This window comes from Dysidea avara, chromosome 5 (assembly GCF_963678975.1).
Source record: "Dysidea avara chromosome 5, odDysAvar1.4, whole genome shotgun sequence".
In the NCBI taxonomy this organism is placed as follows: Eukaryota; Metazoa; Porifera; class Demospongiae; order Dictyoceratida; family Dysideidae; genus Dysidea; species Dysidea avara.
In genome coordinates, this window is record NC_089276.1 from 2,675,821 (window position 1) to 2,703,150 (window position 27,330).

A 27,330-nucleotide genomic window follows, 5' to 3' on the forward strand; every position below is an offset into this window, starting at 1 on the left:
AAACAGAGTTCAACTCCCACAAAGGACTGCCAGTTATAATAACCGGAACCGGAATCAGGAATGGAACGGAACGACTAATATAAACCAGGTGAAGAAGAAACCCGACCCTAACCTAACGTTTGCCTGTTAAGCATAATAATCAATCAATGTATGAAGGTAAGTTTTTGGTGAGTTCGAGGCGAGCTAGGGTTGGCCCAGCTTCGCCGGGACGCGCGCTTAAACCCTAGCTCGCCTCGAACTCACCAAAAACTTACCTTCATACAACTAGTGTGCTCGCAGTGTTGGGAGTAACGCGTTACGTAACATTATTACTTTTGTTGTAAAATACGCTATAAAAACGGGTAATATAACTCAAGTTACTTTACATACTAATGTAACGCGTTACCTAAGTAATATTGTTACTGTAACGAGTCTAATATTGTTACTACAAGTAACGAAGTAACTAGTCTCGTTAGTTATCCTCTGAGTAACGCCTAACCACAACGAAGTAACGAAGCCTACTGAACGAAACTTATTCATCAGCTTCTTACTTATAACCAAGATTTGCACATTGTCCAACAACGCAATCATGTCACGTGATAAAGTGGTAGTTTCACACGTGATAACTTAAGACTGTGGACACAAAGTACCGTGTTTTTCAGGTTTCTGGCGAAAATCAAAGCATTAACGTGATCAAACACGTGATCCGTGCTTCGAACTAGCAAGGCTTACATAACTTGCAGCATACTACCAATACTTGAACATGTACAATGATCGGCAAAAGGTGCGAATATTCACTTTAAATGCCTTGCGAGTTCGAATTACAGATCACGTGTTTGATCACGTTTATGCTTTGATTTTCGCAAGAAACCTGAAAAACACGGTAATATCAAGACACACGGTAGGTGTCGTGCGGCCCAAGAAGCCGGCGCGTAACACCCGTGAGTATATTGACAGGAAGAAAGAAAACGCACATCCGTAGCTCTGTGCTGCCTTGATGAAACAAGACGATTTTTGCTGTGGACACTCCCTCTACCTTCAGCACTCCACATTCCAAATTTGAGCGAAATCGCTTCAAGCGTTCCCGAGATATGCGACTTCAAAAATTGGCTTAGTTTCTTCGTTTTTTTCTTCTTATTTTTCTTCCTCTTTTCGCACACTTACAAAAACTGCTATAAAACGCGACCGCCATATCCGATCGCCTTGACATTTGGCACACAGAAGGGGGGTATAAAGGCGCATCTCTGTACCAACTTTGGCTGGAATACGATAAACAGGCAAAGAGTTATGAGCGATTATTCACTTAAAATAACACCAATATGTTATCACGCCTACAGGGTAAACCGCGTATGGGAAGAAGCTGAAAATCGGTGGGTGAATAGGTTAACTATTGAACCTCAAACCTTTTGTGGTTTGAAAGAAACCGAGCTAAAAACCAGGAAGATACAACGAAAAAACCAACAGTGTGTAACAATTACGCAATCGAGATTAGCTAATAAAAAACGACTGCTTGCCACGCATACCAGATAAACCACTTGGGGTAATGCTTTGAAAATCGCTGTACAGATGGAGTTATCATCTTAGAAAGGCTCTTCAATGGTGTAGAAGAATCAGACTTAAAGCTACGGAGTTATAACACGAAATCCAACTTGGTGTAGCAAGTGCGAGATCGAGATACTCTAATAGAGCAGTCATCCTAATAGAGCAGTCACCCTGAAGAGAATTCAAGAGATCAGCTAGAAACAAGTAACCTGTATAGAGATCAGCTACAAACAAGTCACCCTGTAGAGAGATCAGCCACAAACAATTCACCCTGTAGAGAGATCAGCTAGAAGAAGTTACCTTGTAGGGAATTCATGCAACTATAGAAAGAGATAATTCAGCTAGAGCAAATCACCTTGTAGAGTTCAGCTACAAAGAAACCACAATGTAGAGAGTTCAGCTACAAACAAATCACCCTGTAAAGAGATCAGCTAGAAGAAGTTAACTTGTAGAGAGTTCGGCTACAAAGAAACCATAATGTAGAGAGTTCAGCTGCAAACGAATCACCTGTAGAGAGTTCAGCTACAAAGAAATCTCCCTGTAGAGAGATCAGCTAGGAGAAGTTTCCTTGTAGAGAGTTCAGTTACAAAGAAACCACCATGTAGAGAATTCGTTTACAAACTAGTGACCCTGTAGAGACATCAGCTAGAAGAAATTACCTTGTAAAGAGTTCAGCTACAAAGAAACCATTCTGTAAAGAGCTCAGCTGCAAAAAAATCACCTGTACAGAATTCCACTACAAACAAGTCACCCTATAGAAAGATCAGCTAGAAGAAGTTACCTCGTAGAGAGTTCAGTTACAAAGAAACCACCATGTAGAGAATTCATTTACAAACTAGTGACCCTGTAGAGACATCAGCTAGAAGAAATTACCTTGTAAAGAGTTCAGCTACATAGAAACCATTCTGTAAAGAGCTCAGCTGCAAACAAATCACCTGTACAGAATTCAGCTACAAACAAATCACCCTGTAGAGAGATCAGCTAGAAGAAGTTACCTTGTTGATAGTTCGGCTACAAACAAATCACCCTGTAGAGAGATCAGCTAGAAGACGTTACCTTGTAGAGAGTTCAGTTACAAAGAAACCACCATGTAGAGAATTCGTTTACAAACTAGTGACCCTGTAGAGACATCAGCTAGAAGAAGTTACCTTGTAAAGAGTTCAGCTACAAAGAAACCATTCTGTAAAGAGCTCAGCTGCAAAAAAAATCACCTGTACAGAATTCCACTACAAACAAGTCACCCTATAGAAAGATCAGCTAGAAGAAGTTATCTCGTAGAGAGTTCAGTTACAAAGAAACCACCATGTAGAGAATTCATTTACAAACTAGTGACCCTGTAGAGACATCAGCTAGAAGAAATTACCTTGTAAAGAGTTCAGCTACATAGAAACCATTCTGTAAAGAGCTCAGCTGTAAACAAATCACCTGTACAGAATTCAGCTACAAACAAATCACCCTGTAGAGAGATCAGCTAGAAGAAGTTACCTTGTTGATAGTTCGGCTACAAACAAATCACCCTGTAGAGAGATCAGCTAGAAGAAGTTACCTTGTAGAGAGTTCAGCTACAAAGAAACCATCATGTGGAGAGTTCAGCTGCAAACAAATCACCTGTAGAGAGTTCAGCTACAAAGAAATCTCCCTGTAGAGAGATCAGCTAGGAGACGTTTCCTTGTAGAGAGTTCAGTTACAAAGAAACCACCATGTAGAGAATTCGTTTACAAACTAGTGACCCTGTAGAGATATCAGCTAGAAGAAGTTACCTTGTAAAGAGTTCAGCTAAAAAGAAACCATTCTGTAAAGAGCTCAGCTGCAAAAAAATCACCTTTACAGAATTCCACTACAAACAAATTACCCTACAGAAAGATAAGCTAGAAGAAGTTACCTCGTAGAGAGTTCAGTTACAAAGAAACCACCATGTAGAGAATTCATTTACAAACTAGTGACCCTGTAGAGACATCAGCTAGAAGAAATTACCTTGTAAAGAGTTCAGCTACATAGAAACCATTCTGTAAAGAGCTCAGCTGCAAACAAATCACCTGTACAGAATTCAGCTACAAACAAATCACCCTGTAGAGATATTGGCTAGAAGAAGTTACCTTGTAGAGAGTTCAGCTACAAAGAAACCATCATGTGGAGAATTCATTTACAAACTAGTGACCCTGTAGAGACATCAGCTAGAAAAAATTACCTAGTAAAGAGTTCAGCTACATAGAAACCATTCTGTAAAGAGCTCAGCTGCAAACAAATCACCTGTAGAGAGTTCAGCTACAAACCAATCTCCCTGTAGAGAGATCAGCTAGAAGAAGTTTCCTTGTAGAGAGTTCAGCCACAAACAAATCACCCTGTAGAAAGATCAGCTAGAAAAAGTTACCTCGTAGAGAGTTCAGTTACAAAGAAACCACCATGTAGAGAATTCGTTTACAACTAGTGACCCTGTAGAGACATCAGCTAGAAGAAGTTACCTTGTAAAGAGTTCAGCTACAAAGAAACCACCGTGTAGGGAGTTCAGCTAGAAGAAGTTATCTTGTAGAGAGTTCAGCTACAAAGAAACCGTAAAGAGCTCAGCTGCAAACAAATCACCTGTACAGAATTCAGCTACAAGCAAATCACCCTGTAGAGAGATCAGCTAGAAGAAGTTACCTTGTAGAGAGTTCAGTTACAAAGAAACCACCATGTAGAAAGTTCAGCTACAAACTAGTGACCTTGTGGAGATATCAGCTAGAAGAAACTACCTTGTAGAGAGCTCAGCTACAAAGAAACCATTCTGTAAAGAGCTCAGCTGCAAACAAATCACCTGTACAGAATTCAGCTACAAACAAATCACCCTATAGAAAGATCAGCTAGAAGAAGTCACCTTGTAGAGAGTTCAGCTACAAAGAAACCACCATGTAGGGAGTTCAGCTAGAAGAAGTTACCTTGTAGAGAGTTCAGCTGCAAACAAATCTCCCTGTGGAGAGTTTAGTTAGAAGAAGTTACCTTGTAGAGAGTTCAGCTACAAAGAAACCATTCTGTAAAGAGCTCAGCTGCAAACAAATCACCTGTAGAGAGTTCAGCTACAAAGAAACCACCATGTAGGGAGTTCAGCTAGAAGAAGTTACCTTGTAGAGAGTTCAGCTACAAAGAAACCGTAAAGAGCTCAGCTGCAAACAAATCACCTGTACAGAATTCAGCTACAAACAAATCACCCTGTAGAGAGATCAGCTAGAAGAAGTTACCTTGTAGATAGTTCAGCTACAAACAAATCTCCCTGTAGAGAGATCAGCTAGAAGAAATTACCTTGTAGAGAGTTCAGCTGCAAAGAAATCACCACTGCCCAAATTTCAAGGCAATAGCTCTTTCCAATCTGAAGTTATCAATTGTCAAAGTTGGCAAATTGGATGTGTGGAAGGCCCCTTTTCACAAATCCGGTCACATATGTATTATATGTGACTGGATTTACGAAAAAGGGTCTTCCACACACATCCAATTCTATGAACTTGAATGACCATACCTTTGTGCTCAAAGAAGATACTAACCTGAAATTTTGTTCGTGTATTAACCTATGTTGTTACTCATCACTGTCCAAATTTCAAGGCAATACTATTTTCCTATCTGACATTATGAACTACCAAAGTTCGTAAATTGGATGTGTGTGGAAGACCCCTTTTCGCAAATCCGGTCACATATATATAATTTGTACATTTACTGATAAAATATTTAAAGTACATCTACTTCATCTTTTCTTCTTCCTGTAGTAAAGAAATAAAACATAGGTTTAAAAAGTCCCAAAGCTGGCCATAGGCCGGCTTTGGGGTATACAAATACAAAAAGAAATGAAATCTAATCCAAAACAGCCAAGCTGTAAGAAAAGTGTGCGGCCCTCAGAAAGGCTATGGTGAAAAAAGATGTGAAATCCAAGGTGGTGGCCAAGAAATGGCTGTGATGGTAGGTTAATGGTAAAAATTTTAATAACGACAATTCAGGTGAATTTTGTGCCAATTGACCAAGCGGCACAATAATTCACCAGAATTGTTGTTATTAAAACTTTTACCATTAACCTACCATCACAGCCATTTCTTGGCCGCCACCTTGGATTTCACATCTTTTTTCACCATAGCCTTTCTGAGGGCCGCACACTTTTTTTACAGCTTGGCTGTTTTGGATTAGATAATATTATGTAATATTATTATAGTTATTTTATTTTATGGGTAATATATATGTAACTGTAACTAAATAGTTCAGTTGTAAGTAATATGTAATATGTAACTAGTTACTTTTACAAAGTAACTTGCCCAACACTGCGTGCTCGATAGTGGAGTTTTATCAGAGTGACCGTTCCGTTCCATTCCTGATTCCGCTTCCGGTTATTATAACTTGCCTTCGTACACTGGTGCTGATTTTTCGGTCTCACGTGCCAATCAACGAGTCCCCTGCCAACTAGATAGACCTGATAGAGAAATGAGAGTCTACCAATACATGATACTGGGGCTGCTGGCATGGAGCACTAGTGAGTTAGAGCATGGTTAGAGTATGACTAGTCAGTGAACCGGCTATGGTTATGGTTCTGTTATAGCGTAAGCGATCGATTATACAAGGGGGTGTCACTCAGGCTCTTGCTGTAGGTCGATCTGCGACCGCGGTCAACTCTAAGCCAACGGTCAAGGTCACTAAATAGCTCTTACAGTGGGTCAAGGGTAAAGACGATACGGAAGGTTCGAAGCCCACAATCGAAAACTGTACGTAGCTATTATCAAGTTTACAGGATTATACGTAACTCACAAGAAGTAAGGATCTCTAAGATGTTTTAAAGCTCCAGCAGACATTTCTATGATTTTTCTCTCCCAGCTGCTAGTAGCACGCACTAAAAAAATATACTAGGTTACAAGCGCAGGTGCATATGAGAAATAAGTGCAGGTCAAAAGTTCGACAAGAAACACTCAAGTCACAGGTCAAAGACGATAAATGCTGCAAGTCAATGGTCAAGGTGAAATTTTCCTTCCCCGGTCTAGACTTTGACCGCGGTCGCAGATCTACCTACAGCGTGAGCCGACGTGACACCCCCTTGTTATATATCGACCAAGTTTCGTGTCTTGAATGTAACTCGACATGCAGGAATGGCCTATCAGCACTCAGTTTGAACTGTTAGAACCATCTACTCTTCCCTTATCATGTGATCATTTTTCATCTGCCATCATAGACAGCTGGCGATAACATAGCAGCATGAAGTGTACGCTGTATTATTGACCACTGGTACTTTATATCGACGATCAATACCACTCATACCAAGAATAATGTGTATATAGCAGGGCCGTCAAATTGAGCAATCCAGAATGAGTGAGATTCTTTCAAGATGGAGCCGCATCATGCAACCAACTATCACATTTATAACCAGCAGCCTAGGATTCCATGTCATTATATCAGCATGGTTTCCCTGTACTGGTTATAGCAAAATTGTCAGCTAACCAATACATTTACACTGTACTGTGCTCTTACTAGCTACAGCTACATGTGGGTATATTACAAATAATGTATTATGGGCATGGTATCTGAACTAGCTAATCCTACCTAGATAAGCTGTACTTTCTGGCTGGTCTCATGTACAATGACATCAGTGGCATAGCCAACCGTTCAGAGATGGGTAAACACACTCACCCAAACATTTCACCCCATACAACTAACTAGTACAAAATGCGAGTGCATCCTTAGTGGACTCTATGTACATTTGGTTTAAAAACTGTTTCAAAAGTTCATAAATGTATCTAGCTAGCTAATAATATGCTACGCTGTTGTTCCTACAGCTTATTTCACTAGTCTAATGCTACTGCATGGATGATATAGAAGCTAGAAATGAAAACTAACTTATTACACCTCCTTGTCTTGTTCTCTTTTGGCTCATCTGCACTTGTACACAACTCATTCTACTCACAATTTAGTATTCCAGATGTGAAAAAAACTGGATTCCTTCTTTCCTTGTGCTTTTCTTCCTCGTCTAAAATTTGGAGCACGTGATGCCATGCATTAAATAGAAAACATCGTATCAACTCGGATCACGTGATGTAATTATTGAACTTGTCTCAATATCAGCTGTTGATTTACAATGAAATTATGGCCCTGCCAAGGTATGCACTACTCGTTTCTTGTTCATAATGTCATTAGTGAGCGAGCACCGCTGTCCCAGAGAAATTTAGATGGGCACGTGCCCACCCATGGCTACACTACTGACTGACATAATCCCATTCACTGAGAACTACATACAATCCTTGTACAATCATATCCATAGACATCTCTGAAGTTTTCAATGCAGGCTCAATAATTGTGGCTGCATGCAATCTTATTATATTGTTTCAGCATCCCATACCGCCGGATCACGTGCTACTAATTTCGACTTCTGAAAACTATCAGAAAACTGCTGGTATTAAATAATGACATTTTAAGGAGTAGTCGCAGTATATATATATAGTAAGAAGAGCATAACCTAAAGGTGAAGAAGAAACCAAAGCTGAACCCGACCCTAATGCTAATACTACTTTTCGTGGCCCCTAAAGCCAAATGGTAGGGGCAACTACTAGACACGAAAATAAAAATCTTTCAGTTCAGTAACCACTTCTTTCTTTTAAGCTTTGAAAACTAGCTGAAAAATTCTAACCTGGCATTAGAGAATAGATTTTATACCATTATAACTGTACTTGTTAGTTTTAGGTCAATATCTTCTTCCAGGATTGAATAGTGATTTGAATCTTGTTAAACCCCATTGGAACTCTCACTCGAAATTGTTCTCTTCGGTTGGCAAGATGGCACAACGACCAAAACGCTCTATCCCCAGGGGTGATTATGTGTCTCTGGCCAATGTGAAACTTCCCAGAAGTAAAAGGACTAATAATTGTGATATGCCGCGTGACTCTAAAGGTGAAGCTAACCGTAAACTGTACAGATTAGAAATAGTAGATAAAAACATGGAAACTTCACAGGTAAAGGTTATATACGTAGGGTACAGTACAGACTTTGATGAGTGGAGAGCAAGAGAAGATATAAGCAATAGTGATTCAGAAGATGATTTGATGGAGTTCCCTTCAGGATCAATTCAGCAATTTTGTTTGTTGTGAGAATTGGCAGTCAGGATCAAAGAGGCTCTTACATTCAGTAGAAAAGGAGACCCTATGTGCTGTATAGTAATGTCATTTGACAAGATATTTTGTGATTCTCTTGTTGTTAGAGGCGTACTTCACTCCAAGGCTGGGAGTTCAAGGGTGCAAGTTTACACTATACCACATATGATACACTTTGATGACTTGCTTGGAGCTAAGTGGTACATAAGGAGACTAAATGCTGCAGGTGACTTTTGCTATGTTACTCCTGGCACAGTGAAGTTTTATTTACGAGAGACAAAGGGGAAAGTGGACTATCAGCTTGAAACTGATGGCACAATGCAACAGGTCTGAAGGTTATCAGTTAGTATTTTCGTTTGTACGTGATGATGGTACTCTAGCACAATGGAGTGACATCATTGGACTGTGTAGTTCATAGTGTACTTGCATTACACCTCTGTTGTAATAGAAAAAAATAAAATAAAAACAGGTACAATGTTAATTACAACACACATCACATAACCTTTAGAATAATTTACTTTAGACACTCTTTATCACTGTGATTAGTGCTACGAAGAAAAAAAATTGTAACAATGTCATTTAACTTTCTAATTCCTGCTGGGAGAAGACAGCAATTGTTCCATGGACCACTAGAAACTCAGAAATATGACTAACAAGTAGATGCATATATGGGGTAATGTGGTTTGTTTGGTAAAGTTCTTTAAATAGTTTCACCCAGTTGGTGGCATGAATTTGAATTATCAAATGTGATGTTGTTTTTTTCAGTTAATCAAAGAGTTTGATACATACTGCTTTCAAACGTGAACATATTGCAAGGAATTTCCAGTCTCCTAGAAAGTATTCTATCTCACATGTTAAGTTGTTGACTGTTATACTTGTAATGTTCTTTATTTCCTCTGCAATGTCTCCTACTGCTTCTCGCAAGTTGTTATAATCTTCAGCTGTAAGAGGTGATCCACAAGGGTGAATTGGGGCATTCTTTACTTTTACATAACTAAGGTAAAGGTAATTACCAAAACGTACATGCTTCTTAAAATGATTGTACCATCACCAGTTATTTTAACTAGAATTCTTTGCTGTTGTAAGGTTGCATCACAAAATAGTATGTACTCTAGCCGTCTGGTCAATTTTTCTTTCAGAGACTCCTGGATACCTATTACTTGTCCAGGTGTCTCCTGAATTGTGCACTTTTAATCCATTTGCTTAGCTGCCTTAAGTAAGCTGTATTCACTTAGGACATCTGGATTAGTCATCGAGATTTCATGATAAGATTCGTTAGATATGTTATATTTCTCGTTGATGTATAAATTTTGAGCAATCTTTATTCTCCTGTGATGCTTCCTTGACAGATATTACTGGTCTTCCGTCTTTGTTTTCAAATGCCATTGTTTCTCCTGTATCAGCACGGCGTACAGTAGTTGTACATGCTCATATGTAAAATCTTCATCATTTAACACCGCACCAACTGTATCAGCAAACCTTCTAATCCTTTTTCTCTTGTACTTTTCACAGTATTCTGGCTAAGATTTCACACGTTTCCATTTTCTGGGTAGTTCTGATTTAGCTAAAAGTTCTTTCTTAGACTTTTCTAACTCTTCACATTTATTGGTCACATCACAGAGGCTCTTACTAGGTTTCTTTTAGATCTTTTCTTAACTGATCCATTTTGGATTTTGAAGAAAAAATTATCACAGACTTTTTTTTACGTTTATATTAGCCAATGGAACAATTTCCACATTGGTAAGCTCGATAGACCAATTAGTACCTCTCCATTTTTCAAGTACTTGAGATCTTTGTCGGCCACCAAGACTCTGTGTATACTTTCTGGACAATTTGCTAGAAAACAATTACCGTAAGTGATCAGTAATATCAGAGTGTAGTTTCGAAAACACTTTAGTAATGACTCTCTCTATTGCTAGCCAATAATCCATTCCCTACAGATAGATATAGATCATTCAACACACCAAACCAACCCCAGTGAGGCATTTACTGTTTCAGTGGTACATTGTGCAATGGGGCCACAATTAAAGAAATGAGAATGGTAGGGCTTAGCAGCGAGTAGGAAATCACCATTTATGTTTGTATCTCATTGCTTAATAATGATGGTTCATCTCTCAAGACTTATGCTTCATAAAGTCATTGTTAATAGCTACCCGGTATATAAAGGGTGCTCATTTAACAGATACTCATGTATTGATATCAAAACACCAGATTTCCAAGCGTTTTTCTGCCATTATAAACATGATGTGAAGCGAGTGTAAGGAAACAGCAAAAAGGCGGTTATCAAATGTGGCTCTATTGCTCTCACTTCTGTGGGTAATTGAGGAGCGATACCCATTTATGGTTTATTCAACCATATTTTCTAATTAAGCTAGCTTTTTCAACTAGAAAAATTCACAAGAGTTGGTGATGGTGGGATACCACAATACAATATTCATGGGTGAAATAGAACAAGCATGGTTGTTTATCACGAAATGACGGAGGTATCTGTGGCAAAGAAGGCTTTGAATAATTGGGTAAGTTATCCTTGTAGGCAGGCAAGTATGTAGCAGGTCGTATTTTTTTTGCATAGCCATAGTTGTCACCCACTTAAGACTGTCAGAAATCATATAATTTCGATACATTTTACGTGTTTTGTATTTTTTTAGGGGCGTTCACCTTTGATAATATGAAGTATTGCAAAAGTCCCAAGGGTTTTTGTCATGTGATGAATGTTATTTTCGACCAGTACATATGACACATGGTCCACACAATGCAGTCAGATTATGGGCTTTAGCTACTATTCAATAGACTGGAATACTGGACTGACATATTTTTGTGTATTCTATATAATTAAGTGTCCTTCTTGTTAAGAGCCCTTTTGGAACCTTCATGACACTAAATGTTGAATAGTGTGGCGAGCAGGGCACTGAGTGGAATTGTGAAGATTGTCCTAAGAATTCTCTACCGTTCATCATGTGCTACAGCACTTACTATATAGTAGAGCAACTCACCTAATATCGGACGGGCTCCAGAATTGAGGCCACTATAACAGGACATTTTGTATGTCTTTAGGTAGTTCAAGATTGTGGGGCATTGCACACCAAGTGTCAGCTTTCTCAGCTTGTTTATCTGGTGGCAGCAGCCCTGCGAAGTCATTTTCGATTAATACGTATAAAAAAAGATTGAATCACGGACAGCCATTATTTACAGACTAGATCTGCAATCCATCAACCATTTGTTATATGGCGGTGAAGGGAAACTCTTCTACTTTCTAAATATCTATGGTTTATTTATTTTAAATCCCTTTTATACTATGAATTGCAATTGAAATAAAATGGATGTCACTGGAGTAATGATTACACATGATTTTGTATTAGTTCCGGTTTTGTAATTAGTGAAGTGCAGTCCACAGCGCGGGCTTTCAACAATTTTTGATTGCATGTCTACCACTAATGGTATTGACTAAAAAGATGGCTAATCCCTTTTTGAAGTGGTAGGTATATACCCGGTGTATAGTATATTATTCAGCTTTTACTTTGCATGGCTTTTTCTGTTTCTGGTAGATTGAAATTCATACAATTTCAGTGGCTGGTGTTTCTGATTGATAAAAGGTTGCTACTATGCAACTACAGCTGAGAGCATTGCGGTGTGGCAGACAGGCTATGTGTAATGGATGCCCTCTTGAGTTTTAGTTACTTTTAAATGTATAAATATCTCTGGTCAGATTAAACTATGTGCTGAAGCCACAGATACAAATGATTGCCACTCCACACATACATTCTGCTCTAAACTAGCTAGCTAACTATTTATGCTTGAATATTCTACACAGTTCACAGCATGCAGTTTATTGTAAACAATTACTGCACAAAATTATCCAAAAAACAAACAAACATCTAAGTATAATATTCAACTAAATTATTATATTAATCACAACACGACTCAGTATATAGTTGAAACATGTTTATGTTTTGCAATCAGCACAATTCTAGGAGCCAGATGGCTTCCTTGATAATCCAACACAGTTATAGTGGAACCAGCGAAGTTTACAGCTTTTTTCTTCTTCACAACATACACACCATAGTTGATCATCTTCCTCTTCAATGACACTTATTTCTTTACTCTCCTCTTGATCCACTATTAAGAAACCATGCAATGCAGTAGAATCTTCATACAATGCACACTGTGGGACCAATTGCATAAGAACGAAAACCTAAATCATATTTACTCAAATTGTGCCACATTCACTCCCAAATAGTATTGCAGTGTGGTGTGCTTCAAATGTTTTTGTTTCAGTAAAATTATAATAAAATGTATTTTAATTGCATCATACCCTTGAATAGTGTAACACCCTACTGTTACTGCTGTGGTAGCTATCATTATTGGATCATATCCATCTTGCTTTAATCAAGGCCTTGTCCTGGTAAATATTTTTATAAATGAAATTCTAGAAAATAACCTAAGTCATAATACAAGGTACAACGCGAATAATTGTTTCAATATGATTGTGAATAATAATTGTTTGGATTGGAATCATCCGGTTTTTCATGCCGGATCATTGTTACCGAAAGTAGCAATATCTTCGAATTTATCACACAGAAGACTAGTTCTACTCTTGTGACTACTTCCTAATACATTAATAATTAGTTGCCGTATGCTATAAATCTGGTTCCTTCGATAATGGTGGCTACATCACTGGCCAACCGCATCGAGAGACACACCTACAAACCAGGCCCTACCGCTAACTAACCACCCCCTATCACGAGGAAGGTTTACCAATGACTAAACAAACACTCTCACATGTTAAAATTTTACAGAAACGTATTGTGAATGATTTCACTATCCCGCCTTTTTCAAAGGGGGTAACAATGATCCAGCGAAAACGTTGTATTGAAGTAGTTTTTTTTTTTCAATGGTGGCAATATAAAGATGAAAAACACACATACAGTCAGTCAGTTATTTAAAGCCTGGCCTTGCTAACTTCCAGGGAAATGTCACCAGCAGCCAGCTGTGGTTTGCCAGACGAAGAATGTGCACCCCTCAAGCACATGATTAAGGATCATTGGAGTGAAAAACGTAAACTTGTATTGAAGTTAATGAGCTCACATGAGATGATTCCAATCCTGGGTACTTGTCTGTATATCTATGCTATGGTGAAAAATAATAACGTGCCTTTCTTCACTTCAAAGTACGTGAGATGTGTTTTCTTGTAAGGTTTTTAGATGTTTGGGTAGAAGGGAAAGCGGGCTTTCATATGGTATATAGCTTTCCATGTTAATTAATGGGTGGGGTCCTCATAGTCTCGTGTGGTCAAACCGCTTTTTTCCATGTATTGGGTGGGGAAAAAGGGTCTGGTGCAATTCCAATAGCTGTTTACTTCTGAGCCGTCCCCAGACACTGGGGACACTAATTGAATAACATTGGTCACAAAGGAGGTGCCGATGACATCAGTAAGTAATCTCGAGATGGCTTCGATCTTTTTAAATGAATCTTAATTTGTTCCAATGTCTCTTTTATAGCGTCTTGAAAGTTCGTTCTCATCGTGTAACAAGACTCACAACCAGAGCAGGAATGTACAAATATTTCATTGCTTTACTGAACTCTGAACCATCTTGTCACATGGTTAAAATGTGCTGTGTAGAAAAACGATATCCAGATTGCAAACACCAATAATCATTGATGTCTAACTGTTCAACTATAATTATTACAATACACTATCCTTCAAGAGAACACTTAGCCTAACTATATGAACTAATGTATTGCTATACCTCAAACCCACAATGTACAAGTTTAAGCAGCTCACTAATGCTTTGTATTTCCTCAGTATCAAAGTATTATGTTATCACAGGGATATCACCCTGTGGTCAGGGCAATTATATAACCCTGTAGTTTCTTTTGATCTGAAGTGTCAAAGTGGTATATGTCAAGACATATGATATAGTGTGTATCGAGTGCAGGTGCACAACAGACAAGTGCATGGCTAAATGCCATTTTCACATCCATAGCTCTATAGTGCCTGAATGTAAATTAACCATTTTTTGATATGAAAAATGAACTCTATCGGGGTAGGGAACCTCCTGTTTCAAATTTGAACTGATTCCATCACTGAGGCATGTGCCTTGAAACTTCATCTTAGTTTTCTTCATGTTTTTCTTCATCTTCAGAAAAATTGCTATAAAACTCGCTTGTGCTTTAGTCAAATTTTGAGGGCAGTAAGAGCACAGTGCAGCATATTTACAGTCCAAATTTCATACACTTCAGTTAAAGAACAAAATAGTTGCATGTGATTTTTCAAAGGTGTTTGTTCATGGCCATAGGACAAACTGTTTTAGTGAAAATCAGTCTGTGCATGGAATAACCATTGTAGTGAAAATATTTTGTGGTTTAAAAGAAATCACGCTATGTAACAACCATGGAGTTATAACAGAATTGCACCAACCACATGTAAAAAATAATGCACAATTAAGTTACCTGCCATGCCTACCAGGAAAATCTGCTTATGGAATGAGCTGACAATAGGTTTAAACGTACACCCCTCTGTAGGTACGTAGGTTAAAAAGTCCTTTCAGTGGTTTACAAGGAATCACATTAAAAATCACTAAATTTTACTGTATTAATGTGGCTTGGTGGCGTTGGTGCTGGTATGGCATACGGAAATATTCGATGTGTTGCTGTAGGGATGCCACGACATAGAAATTTTTATGTCACATGTCATAGAGGTTTATGTCACGACATGTCGTATGTCACAAAATAAGCAATTCACAACTGAAGCTATTACTTATGAAACTGTATAGCTATTTTGATTCAAACATGCAAAAATATCAACTTAAACATCAGCAATATTAACTATGACATCAACAACCAACATTACTCATAATTTTTTGTCAATTTTTCTCATATTTGTTGCATCAGATTTTTTTGATCAAAATGAATGGAAAAGTGTGCATTATTAGGAGATATTTATGTCATGACATAAAGAAGCCTATGTCATATATCATGGAGCTTTATGTCATGACATGTCATGTGTCATGACTATAGTGGCATCTTTATGTTGCTGAACATGCGCATTAGTTATTTGATGGCACAAAGTGATTTAGGTGTGATCTCACCCACCTAACACTTGGCTTGCAGGCAATAATTATAAAGAAAAACAAAATTGTTGTACACAGACATCTCACATTTTGTGATTGCAAAATGGGTGTGGATATTCATGGCTTGGTTTAATTTGTAAGTTCATGTTGGACTACAGTAGAAAGTAAAATAAATAGATAAAGAAGTATATTTGACACATTTATGTTATACCTTTACCATGTGTTAGTATAGTATGTTATTTGGTTGTTGATTGATCATTCACTGTTATGGTTGTCATTCAGAAGGTGGACAGACTTGTATAAATGATGTTGATAATGTTCAGCAAAGTCGTGATAATTTCATTAGTCCTGACAGAACAGTAATTGTTCCACGTCTCACCTTTACTTGTAATGGCAGGATAACCAACATCAGGGTTAGGATATCAACTCGTGACACTGGGACTAATTTTCCTTATATACAAGTATGGAGACAGTTACCAACTCCACATCTCTATAGTTTAGTTGATGGAGTTCAGATACAATCAAGCCACCTCAACAATCAGTCAGCCAACCTAGAAGCTAACATTTCACTTACTGGAAATAACAGAATACAATTTCTATCTGGAGATGTTATAGGATTTTATAATCCACCTGATACTGGATATGTATTGGAAGATATACGAACAGATGAATACGTGTACAATGTATTTGTTGGATCTAGTGCTTCATCACAGAATCTTAATAATGCCATCATGTCTAATAGACGACAGCCATTGATCCAGTTCACACTTGGTGAGTATATGATGATAGTAACTTTTTTGCTGACTATAATACGTTTCAATATCATATGTACATGATATTCATCTATGTGCTGTATCTCAATTAAATGCCTTTTAAGTTACTTAATTATCAATCACCTTAAACGTTTCATTTGTTTAGATATTCAATGTAATAACCTCACAACACCATCCAATGGGGAGATAACATCATGTAGTTCTGGTAGTATAGGAGTGGGTTATGAGGGAGACACTTGTAGTTACACATGTAACACTGGTTATGAGCTAGCTGGTAGTGACATGAGGACCTGTCAGAGTAATGGAAGCTGGAGTGATATTGGTGATGTATGTAGAAGAGGTATGTTAACACTTTAAGATGTTATGTATGTTAACACAGTGTGTGTGAGCTTTGCTACAGATTAAGAACGTATTGCGGCACAATCACGTACCAAGCTTGGTACAAATCTGATTAATAGTCATAGAGCTATGGATGATTATTTGTGTTAAAAAGGCCATCTTGTTGTCACGCCTACAGGGTAAACCACTTATGGGAATAACTTAAAAATTGGTATGTATATAGGTTAACCATCATGGCTCAAATCTTTTGTGGTTTAAAAGAAATCGCATTGACAACTATAGAGTCACAAGGCAAAAACCAAAGAACTGTGAATCACAGGGTCAAAATACTCTAATAGAACAGTCACTGTGGGGTAAAAAATGTGCGTGAAATAGTCAATATCTAAAAACTTACCAGTGTTTGAACCAGAGACCTCCATACTGAACACCCAAATCCTTAACCACTGAGCCGCTGCTATCACAGCTGATCACCTCACTTAATTTCTTTATAGATGAAACTTCTAGCTAAAATCTACTCAATACAGTGGAACCTCAATTATCTGAACCCCTTGGGTGGTCCATAAGTCTGAAAAGTCCGTATCTCTGAAACTGTGTATAAATAAAAAGTTTGAAAATATCAGTATTTCAACTACCCTAATAGAACAGTCACTACTCTAATAGAGCAGTCATTTCTGTAGTTCAGTTACCCAAGAATGCAGATAAGTGGGGTCCAGATAATTGAGATTCCACTGTAGTAAAAAAGTTCATAATTTTCAATGAAAAATCTAGATTGTTCTAGAACATTCTATGTGTGTTCTATTAGAAATCCTCACAAAAAATGTGCACTGTTAGAGCATTACAAAAGAAACACAATGCTATTACAACTTCTCTAGTATTCCATCAAATCAAAGCTAATATTACAGTCAGTTTGGTGCGGGTAGTACACTACTATTAAGACCTTCTTGTGCCAATCGTCCTCATCATAATCATCACGATAAGTGCTATACTAATAACATTGTGTGGTATTTGGGCATATACTAGACTTTTGGGCAGATACACTACAGTTATGCGAAAATACAGTACAGTTACCTGTATGAAAGGACTATTATCTCAGACAGTGCATGCGAAACTATGCAAATTGCAAAACTAGCAAAACTAATTCTACCTGTTTGTTCCATGACTAGAAATAGATTATACGAACCACTTACTGATAGTATGGACGAAAATTGAAAGGATTTAAGTACTTGAGATGAACACTCCAAGCAAGATAACTAGGAAATACACTATGATACTTAAAGCATTGCCTACGCTTGTGTGTACAATGAATACAGCACTCTTAAGATTAATACAGTATGTGACTTTGCCTCATTATGGCATGCTGTATTAGTCTCTTGACTCCATCCACACACATGGCAGTAGACCTGATCAAATATGCCAACATAATAGGCTGGAGTGCTATGCCAGCATGATGCTAGTATATTGGATGGATATTTCAAATTGTGGAGTTTAATTCTACGAAAATAAATTGACATTTTCTAATAGAACAGTCAGTGGAAACTGCAATAGAGCACTCAACACACTCAAATGGGGTTGGAGGGATTTTTCCTTACTTTGACCCCTTTTCTGTTTCACCTTAGTAGCTAACTATAAGTCATTTAAGTCTCAGCCCTTGTAATCATTGTAAGGTTAGGTAAATCTAAGGCTGCTGCACATGTTGCTGTCAGACCTTCAGTGCTGGTCACTGTAAAGCATTAATAATTATACAACCAAGTACTAAGAATAATTCGAAACGCGGTTAAAATTATGTCATAAATAATAATTAATGTTTGAGAAAACTACGAAGCCTAGAGACATAAATTAACCGGGGATAGATTCGCCTGTGAACAAAGGCACAAACGTATAATCGTTGCGCTCATTCATGCTGATGACTTGACCATACGTGTAATTCCATATAATGCCCAGTACCACACCCTTGCTTAATTACAGATTGCGCAAAGGAGAAGATTAGCAAATGTCTGTGAAGTGACTGCAGCAGAGCGACAGGCCAATACATGTTTAATCATTTTTGCCTTCACCTGGCTTAGCTACTAGGTTCTGGCTGGCTTGGCTATCTTTCTTTATCTGGTTCATCTAGCTTGTATACTCCTACAATATTGTGTAGCTATCTCCTGCAGGTTGTGAATGCATAATTATAGTGTGTCACCTATCACTGTGCCATTGCTACACCACTGATGAACCCTATTTAGCTCTAATTGATGTTGATACTTTACTGTATATTGGATATGTTGCCTATAATGTATTGCTGCATACAATACTGCAGTAATGTATAGTTCTCTCCTGTATGTTTTGTATACATAATCACATATACTATGTACACATCACTGTGCCATTACCACACCAACGATGTACTGGCACTTTATCTACTGGTGGCCTTTAGTTACGATGCCATCATTGTGTTGTATCTGTCACTACTGTGACATATTGAGTTGATTTGCGGATCGCACCTTCACCACCTAATAGCCTCACCAGGGGGCTGTAATGTTGGTGTATGTACTTGGCTGTATGTGACATGATCCTAGTAATAATTATACGACCAAGTACTAAGAATAATACGAAATGCGGGTAAAATTACGCCATTAATAATGAATGAATAAATAATAAATAAATAATGTTTGAAAAAACTACGAGGCCTAGAGACATGAACTAAGCGGGGATAGATTCGCCTGTGAATGAAGGCACAACCGTATAATAAGTACGCCTGTTCGTGCCGATGGCTTTACCGTACGTGTAATTCTATATAACGCCCAGCACCACACCCTTGTTTAATTACAGATTGCTCGAAAGAGAAGATTAGTAAACATCCGTGGAGAGGCCAGGTGCCACTTTACTGGTAAACAACAACATTACAAGTATGTTTAAATGTTTGTAACTGTGTATTTTGTGTGCAGGATATGCACTCCAGGCGTCATGCAGTGAACAACCAGTTGATGACCAGTTGGGATACCAGCTGATGCGCTCATAAAAAACCAGCTGGAACAACAAGGTAATGAGTAATGTAATACTTGTAGCGGTAATTGTATTATACATCTTCATCCTTCATCTGGCTTGCTAGCGGCTGGAATTATTTTCCACTTGGCTTAACTACTACTCTACTGTGAGTCTGTAATAGCTAAACAAGAAGCCGATGCAGTGCTGCATACACAACAATGTGTAACTATCTCCTGTATGTTGTGTATGGCTGTATGCATAATATTATAGACTGTGATCACTGTGCCAATGCCACACCGCTGATATACTGGTACATCACCAGTGTCCTCTAGTTACAACAGAGTCTGTTGTGCCATATTGGCTTGATTGGGATCAATTGCTAATTGTACCTTCACCATATCCCTTATTCTGCATAGCCTCACTTCACTGCTGAGTCATCTTCAGAGACACGTCACATCTACAATATATAATATAATAGCTAATTTAACTTGATTTTTGTGTAGGTTGTGTTTTAGTATTGTGGTTTTCTGATGCCAGTTAAACTCCCTTGCCTGTGTACGTATGCATATATATCATTTCCACCGGTACACGCACACTGCTCTGAGTGCTGCCTATGGTACTGTTATAGCTACTTTCCCAATGGGTAGGTTGCAACGTTGGTGTATGTACTTGGTTGTATGTGACGCGGTCCTAGTAATAATAATAATAATAAATAAAAATGCATTGTACTATATTGATACTTTCTAATAGAACAGTCACTTTAAAGTGAAATACTCTAATAGAGCATTCACTGATTTAAATATGTGACTGGATCTGTGAAAAAAGGACATAATCACACAAGCCTAAATTTACAGTATGAAGCATTGAATATATTGGGTGAAATACTTGCGTATCATTGAAAAAATTCCATAAATGTTTTCAACCTCTCTTAGTGAAGGAAGGGACTAACAATAAAAACCTGAATATCATCTTATTCCCCTGCTCAAGAGGAGTTGGAAAATCTATCTTTCGTTGCAGTAGACCCAAGGATACATAAGTTATGAGTGTTTGTTAACATCATGTTGAAGCAATCGTATGCGATCAATTTTTCTTCATGCATTGTGCCTTTATATGCAGTGAAGAAGGGTGAGTAAAAGGAAAACTTACCCAGTAATTGATTCCCCTGTTCATGGCGAACACGATGGTGAAACGTTTAGCCCCATACCTCAATCCGTTTGTAAGTTACAACTGCTTTTGTAAGCGCCTGTAATTTATTTTCCCTATACTTGCTGTACAGATTGATTTTTCTGTTGCCGCTACTTTGTAGGGCTGTACCTCCCAAAGTTATCTGCAAATGAAGCTGAAACTTTGCCAGTAGGTACACTTAGCTAAACAGACTATAAATATTTAATATACAGGAATTCGAAAAATGCGATTATGTCCTGTTTTTGCAGATCCGGTCACATACAATGGGTAAAATTTTGGACAGTATTTTGGGCAAAATTTTGAGCATATTTGACTCAGTCCTACATGGCAGTGCTTAACTACATGTAACAAAATATGGTCATTTGTGAATGAGGTAACACCAATGTTCTGTATGGTCATGTAGAGTATAAATTATTGTTAAAGTGTTGTTGTGTTTACTAGTTCCTCCTCCCTTCATCATCACTCATCCAACTGACACAAGTGCAGCTGCTCCATTCAGTGCTGTGTTCACATGTTCTGCTAGAGGACATGGCCTCCTAGATATCAAATGGTATAGGAGTAATGTTTTGTACGAAGTGTTGCCCAGGAAATCAGTGGTCAATCAAACATCCACACCAGAAGTCACTACTAGTACTCTTGTTATTGCTAATGTGACTAATAATGATGTAGGTAGTTATTATTGTGTGGTGTGGGCTGGAAGGCAAGCAGCAGTGTCAGGAAAAGTGAAACTTGATTTAGCAAGTATGTTATTATACTCTGTTAGTACTGTGTGCCTGTAAGGGCATATGTATGGTGTATGCCATATGCTTCAAGTCTAAAAGACAATACTGTATCTTTTACTGCATATATCATGCCTATCACCATATGTAGACCACAGCCAAGTCAATTGTCTCGAAGCTTGTATGATGAGAGACCTGGAAGGAAAGTAGAGCGAAGCAGATAACTAGTGTACTTAACCTTTTGTATCAAGTGCAAGCATGTAGATAATACTTGAGATAAGATCTGCACATTTTTCCCAAAAATCAAAATGTGTTTATACATTTGACTAGATTATTACATTAATGGTTTCCACTCCTGCCACTCTGCTGGGTCTACTTTCTCTGTCCATATCTCTGGAGCTTTGTGGATGACATCCTGATACCACTCTGGCTTTGCTGGAACAGCTCTTGTGAGCTTGGCCAAACAGCGTTAGTTGGCTAGATGCTTTTTGGGACTGCAACAAGTGTTCTCAGTGGAAGGCCTCAAGCTGGGCCAGACAACTTCACTTATCCCTTCATCTCCACGTCTTGCTCCTATTAGTTTCCTACCCCCAGTACTATATACATATTGTACAATACATGAAAAGGATATCTTTCAATAAATTTTATCACTTCTGATATTAAATTCATTTGCCACATTTACACGTATGTTGTGTACAGTACCTTATGAAGATTAATATTGGCTGATTGCACAACATCAACTTGTAAAATGTATATACTACTATACAGGTCCACCCATTCAACCAGAAGTGGTGGTTTCTACTTCACTAGTGTACCTCAATGTTAATAATTTTAAACTGTCCATGGCATGTGTACCAAACATCAATGGTTTTACCTATAAGTGGGAGAAGAAAGGTGATGATCTTCGTGCAAGAGTAAAAGAAGTAACTTCCCCAACTTTTGTCCTTGATAATCTTCACCCCAAAGACTCAGGTGAATATCGATGCATAGTGAGCAATTCAACTGGGAAAATTGTGTCCAAATACAAGCAAATAAAAGTAACAGGTATGAAACTGTAATTAAATTTAATAGAATCATTTCTATATGAACAGTGTCTCCACCTGATCTTATATTACATCCAAGTTCTGTAACAGTTAGTGCCACCGGTAAAGCTGTGTTTCAATGTGCGGTCGAGGGATATGGAAACATAATAGTTGAATGGAGGAAATTAGATTCTCATCTACCAATAACAGCTACAATTAACAATATTAAATCATTAAACAGAGTAACAAGTACACTGGAGATCAGAAAAAGTATTGGATATTACAAGGGAAGCTACTACTGTACTGCAAGCAATGATGCTGGAATTGTAAATTCAACAGTAGCAGTTTTAAATGTATCAGGTAAGTGCATACAGTTACGGAGTAGTTTATATTGCAATGTTTGCTTTTTATGTAGTACAATGTGCAGAAATTATCAGACCATCTGTATTCAATGAAGTATTGCCTGGAGGAACTGCTACATTTTCTTGTTTAGCTTGGAGCTATAGTGGACTAGTATATGATTGGCAAAAGAATGACACTTTGCAGTTGCCTTCAAATGCAAAACAGTCATTTAAAAGATGGTCATCTTCTGAAGATATTGGTTACACTACATACGTGTATCAGTTAACAGTGTATAATGTACAGCTATCAAATGAAGGATCCTACTGCTGTTTAGCTATCAATGAATGTGGAGTCACTAGAAGTTGTGCGTGGCTTGAAGTCAAGAGTAAGTTGTTATCTATCCATTTGCAACTGAGTATAATATTGTTGTGTAGCTCTTCCACATATAGTCAAGCAACCATTATCTGTTTCCGTCAAAGTTAGCAACAACAGCAAGTGTGTATTAGAATGTCTAGCTACTGGTGTGGGTCCTATTCAGTACAAATGGGAGAAGTACCAGTCATCTAGTAATAGTTGGATAAGACCTTCCCACAGAGCTGTGGATATCACATCACCTAAGCTGATATTTAGTGTGATCACAGAAGAAGCTGAAGGTGTCTATCATTGTGTTGTCACCAATCATGATGGTAGTGTAGTGTCCAGCAATGCTACCATTACTGTATATGGTAAGTATAGCTATATGCTACAGTTGTTTTCACATAATGTTTCTAAATATATTATTGTTGTTGTCATTGCCATTATAGGCCCTCCTGTCATCAACTTCATCACCAGTAAGTCAGTTGCATTTGAAGGAAACAAAGCTACCCTGATTTGTAATGCAACCAATGATGTTGATGCCACTACTTCTGTGTCTATTGATTGGTATAATTCTGAAGGTGCAAAAGTTGAATCAGAAAGCAAACACAGACTAGTTTACAATGTAACTAATCCAGTTTCTGGTCAGGTACAATCAGTTTTATTGTTTGATCCAGTTAACCACACTGATAGTGGGGAATACACATGTCATGCCTTCAATGATAATGATTGCTACACTGAGGATAAAACTAACCTGACTGTTGAATGTGAGAAACTATTATAGAAACACTGTAGTTACATTGTAGTTTGTCCATGCAGAAAAGTAAAGTGTACTTATTAGGAGTGGATCCAGGGTTTGGGTGAGGGGAGTACACCAGGGTAGTAGGTGTATTAAGTAGGGGGTCTGGGGGGCAAAACACCCAATAGCTAAAACAGTTCATATGTATCAGGACTGACAATTTAGATGTAGAGTAGTTTTATAAACAAACGTCTATATCATACTGCTTTTTAAGTCAAGAGTTGTATAGAGATCAGTCATGAGTATGTAGTGAAGTGAGCCTAAATGATGGAATATGAAGGATCATGTGCGTTTCATTTGCAAAATACTCTTAGTGTGCCAATACATGGGATAATACTGTAGATGCTGGTTTTCCTACTCAGCAACTATTGAGGATTCTCAATAGTTTATAGAACTATGTGTGGTGACTGTTCTATTAGGGTATTTGACTGACTGCTCTATTGGAGTATTGCAATTTTTTGGTGGTGATGGGGGGAGGAGGGGGTATGACCCTTGGATTTTCCACTGTTTATGTATATGTGTAGCAACAGTATGTAAGTATTGGTAGGGAAATACCAAATTCCTTCACTGTCAAATTTTCCAGAAAATAATGGGTAATAATATGCTATGCTTTATCAACTACTAGCATTGGTACCTGCCACACGTGCAGGACTGTCTCCACATTAAATATTTTCATGCCGGAAACAGAGAGCAAGAATTAAATACTATGTATCTATGTAGCATGCATGATGGTGTTACTTTAGAGAATGTTAGGATTTCTTGTGCCATCCTTCAAGTATAATGTAAAACACTAAAGTTGTTTGCCTGTGGTTTTGACAGGAATGTAGCTCAATTATTCAGTGAGTCTTCCCTACCAGTGCCTTCAACATGTTGTAAAGAACAAACAAAAGCATTGGTACCTGCTTTACATGCAACGCAACTAATGTGACATACAGTAATAATACATTGGGAATTTAACCAAGCATAAAATATCAGTGTTTAATTTGCTGTGTAGCATGCAGTTGATAGAGATGATCCTTATGCCTACATGTCGTGGAATAATAAACATGCAGGATTAGTTAAACTAAGGCAATACACACATGGCAGGTGGTGTACACATAGCACAGTTCCAGTTTCATATGACGTTTACCTTACTGTCAACAAAGAGAAATATTATTTGTAATTGCTCCGTCGATTCTGCAATAAATGAACTTGTGCACAATTTAAAGCCAACGCAATTTGCAATTACATGGCAAGCAAAGTTTCAGAATTTGCTCTATGCTATGCACTTTAAGTTTTAATGTTGTATTGACACAGCTATACCTGTTGCCATACAAAACCCGATGCAGGTGTTTAAACATCATTTTAATTTTAAATGTCCTTTTATAGTAATGACCTTTGAGGTAATGTATGATTCTTTAAGCAGATCTACAGTAAAAGGATGTAAGTAGGATCACTGAAATAGTTGTGCCAGGTCAAGCAATTGCACACACTGTAAACTTCAGTATCTGCATGGTACCAGTAATATCGTTTTTCAGATGTACAACAGTACCTACCCAATCATGCAAGCTGCTTATTTAATGAGGTAAATCTGAACAAAGTGTCGTGCAGATTAAGTGTGAAAAAAACTTTTGCCTACACACTGGACAAACCTACAGATGGACAAATATGCTGGCAATTCACCTGCCCTACCACAAAAGTGCTATAAGAGTCCCTATGATGTAAGGCAGTCTATGTGCCAGTGCTGAAAAACTGTGAGCATAAGAGTTTGTAGATAAACTACAATTGCACAGAACAGATAGAACAAATAAGTGCATCAAAAGTGAGAAAAAAAGCTATGACCTATATAGGCTGGGATTGAACCCAGGTTGATTATGGTTAAGAAAGGTACACAAATGACTACGGTTGTTTGTCTGTGGTTTTGACAGGAATGTAGCCCAACTTTTCAGTGATCCTACCTTACACTAGTGCCATCATTTCCCTGTAAAGAACAAACAAAAGCACGTATTGATTTACTACAGCAATGCTCGAGTTGCCAGGTGATGGGCATATAATTTAGCTAAAATCCTACATCGATAAGTGCTTTGCATGCCAAGTTCTTTCGCGCTGAAAGTTGAGTTGAAAGGTGTGCACAAAAAGGTACTATTTAGAAAGAAAAATTTCCAACACAGATTTGAGCTCATGACCTCCTACACACTAGTCAGGTGCTCTACCACTTGAACAGTTTTTGCTGAGTGTATTTTAGCAAAATTGATTTGTATGATATGTATAAAAGGTGCTGTAAATAAGCAAATTTCAAGTTTTGGTAAGGATCATTTTCTCATCAATGTTTATATTGTAACTTTTGCAGTAGCTTTCAATTGCTATCTTTAGGTTGCTATGAGTTTTAATGTGATTACAATGCATTGTACTGTTTTCTAGATGCACCAATAATCACTATTACTCCATCATCTCCATTTACAGCCAGTGTTGGGCAGCAGGTGACAATTATATGCAATGCTGAAGGACTACCCACTCCTAATGTACAGTGGTATATAAATGATAAAGCTGTTGAAAAAGTTGCAAACATTCCATTTCAAGCATTAGTTGTCCCCACCGCTACACAACATGCTACAGTATACACTTGTGTATCAACAAACAATGCTGGTGGTGTGATGCGCACTACCAAGGCAAACGTTTCTGTTACTGTCCAAGGTATTTACAATGTGAGATAACATGCAAATGTTATATATTGCTTTTGTTATCTTTATTGCAGCAATGTGCCCACCATTGCATGACCCGATCAATGGTCACGTAAGCCTTCAAGGTGGTGGACAGTTTGCTATTTTCTCCTGCAATCTTGGTTATAGTCTGAATGGTCCATTCATTTTGTGGTGTAGTGGAGGAAGGTGGAATCCTACTCCACCAGCTTGTGTTTAATCACGCCTACATGTGTGTGGTCACTAACTGAAACAACTTTACATGTGTGACACTTAAAATGTGTAGTATTATGTAGCTTTATAATGTGGGTATACATGTTGGCGTGTATGATAGGTTTCAATGTATGCTTTTATATACATATGAACTGCTTTTGTACTTTTGTACATTACTTACTCAGGTAACCATTCTGTAACGGAGTTTATTTTGACATCACTGCATCTAATTCTTTGTATGTTACTATTAGCTACTGCAATAT

General features: G+C 37.9%; 1 protein-coding gene across 2 annotated transcripts; it reads left to right on the forward strand.

Annotated features, from left to right (window-relative positions):
* The first annotated feature begins 5,898 nt into the window (after positions 1-5,898).
* On the forward strand, positions 5,899-27,317 carry LOC136255461 (hemicentin-1-like). Of its 2 annotated transcripts, none has more exons than XM_066048233.1 (11): positions 5,899-6,007; positions 15,959-16,447; positions 16,595-16,789; positions 21,382-21,681; positions 22,428-22,703; positions 22,751-23,041; positions 23,097-23,408; positions 23,458-23,748; positions 23,827-24,144; positions 26,577-26,849; positions 26,911-27,317. In XM_066048233.1, the coding sequence occupies exons 1-11, from the start codon at positions 5,959-5,961 to the stop codon at positions 27,072-27,074; spliced, it is 2,958 nt and encodes a 985-aa protein (XP_065904305.1). In that variant the 5' UTR covers positions 5,899-5,958; the 3' UTR covers positions 27,075-27,317. The 2 variants fall into 2 exon arrangements, with proteins under 2 accessions (XP_065904305.1, XP_065904307.1); XM_066048235.1 differs by having other exon boundaries at positions 26,619-26,849.
* The last annotated feature ends 13 nt before the right edge of the window (positions 27,318-27,330 follow it).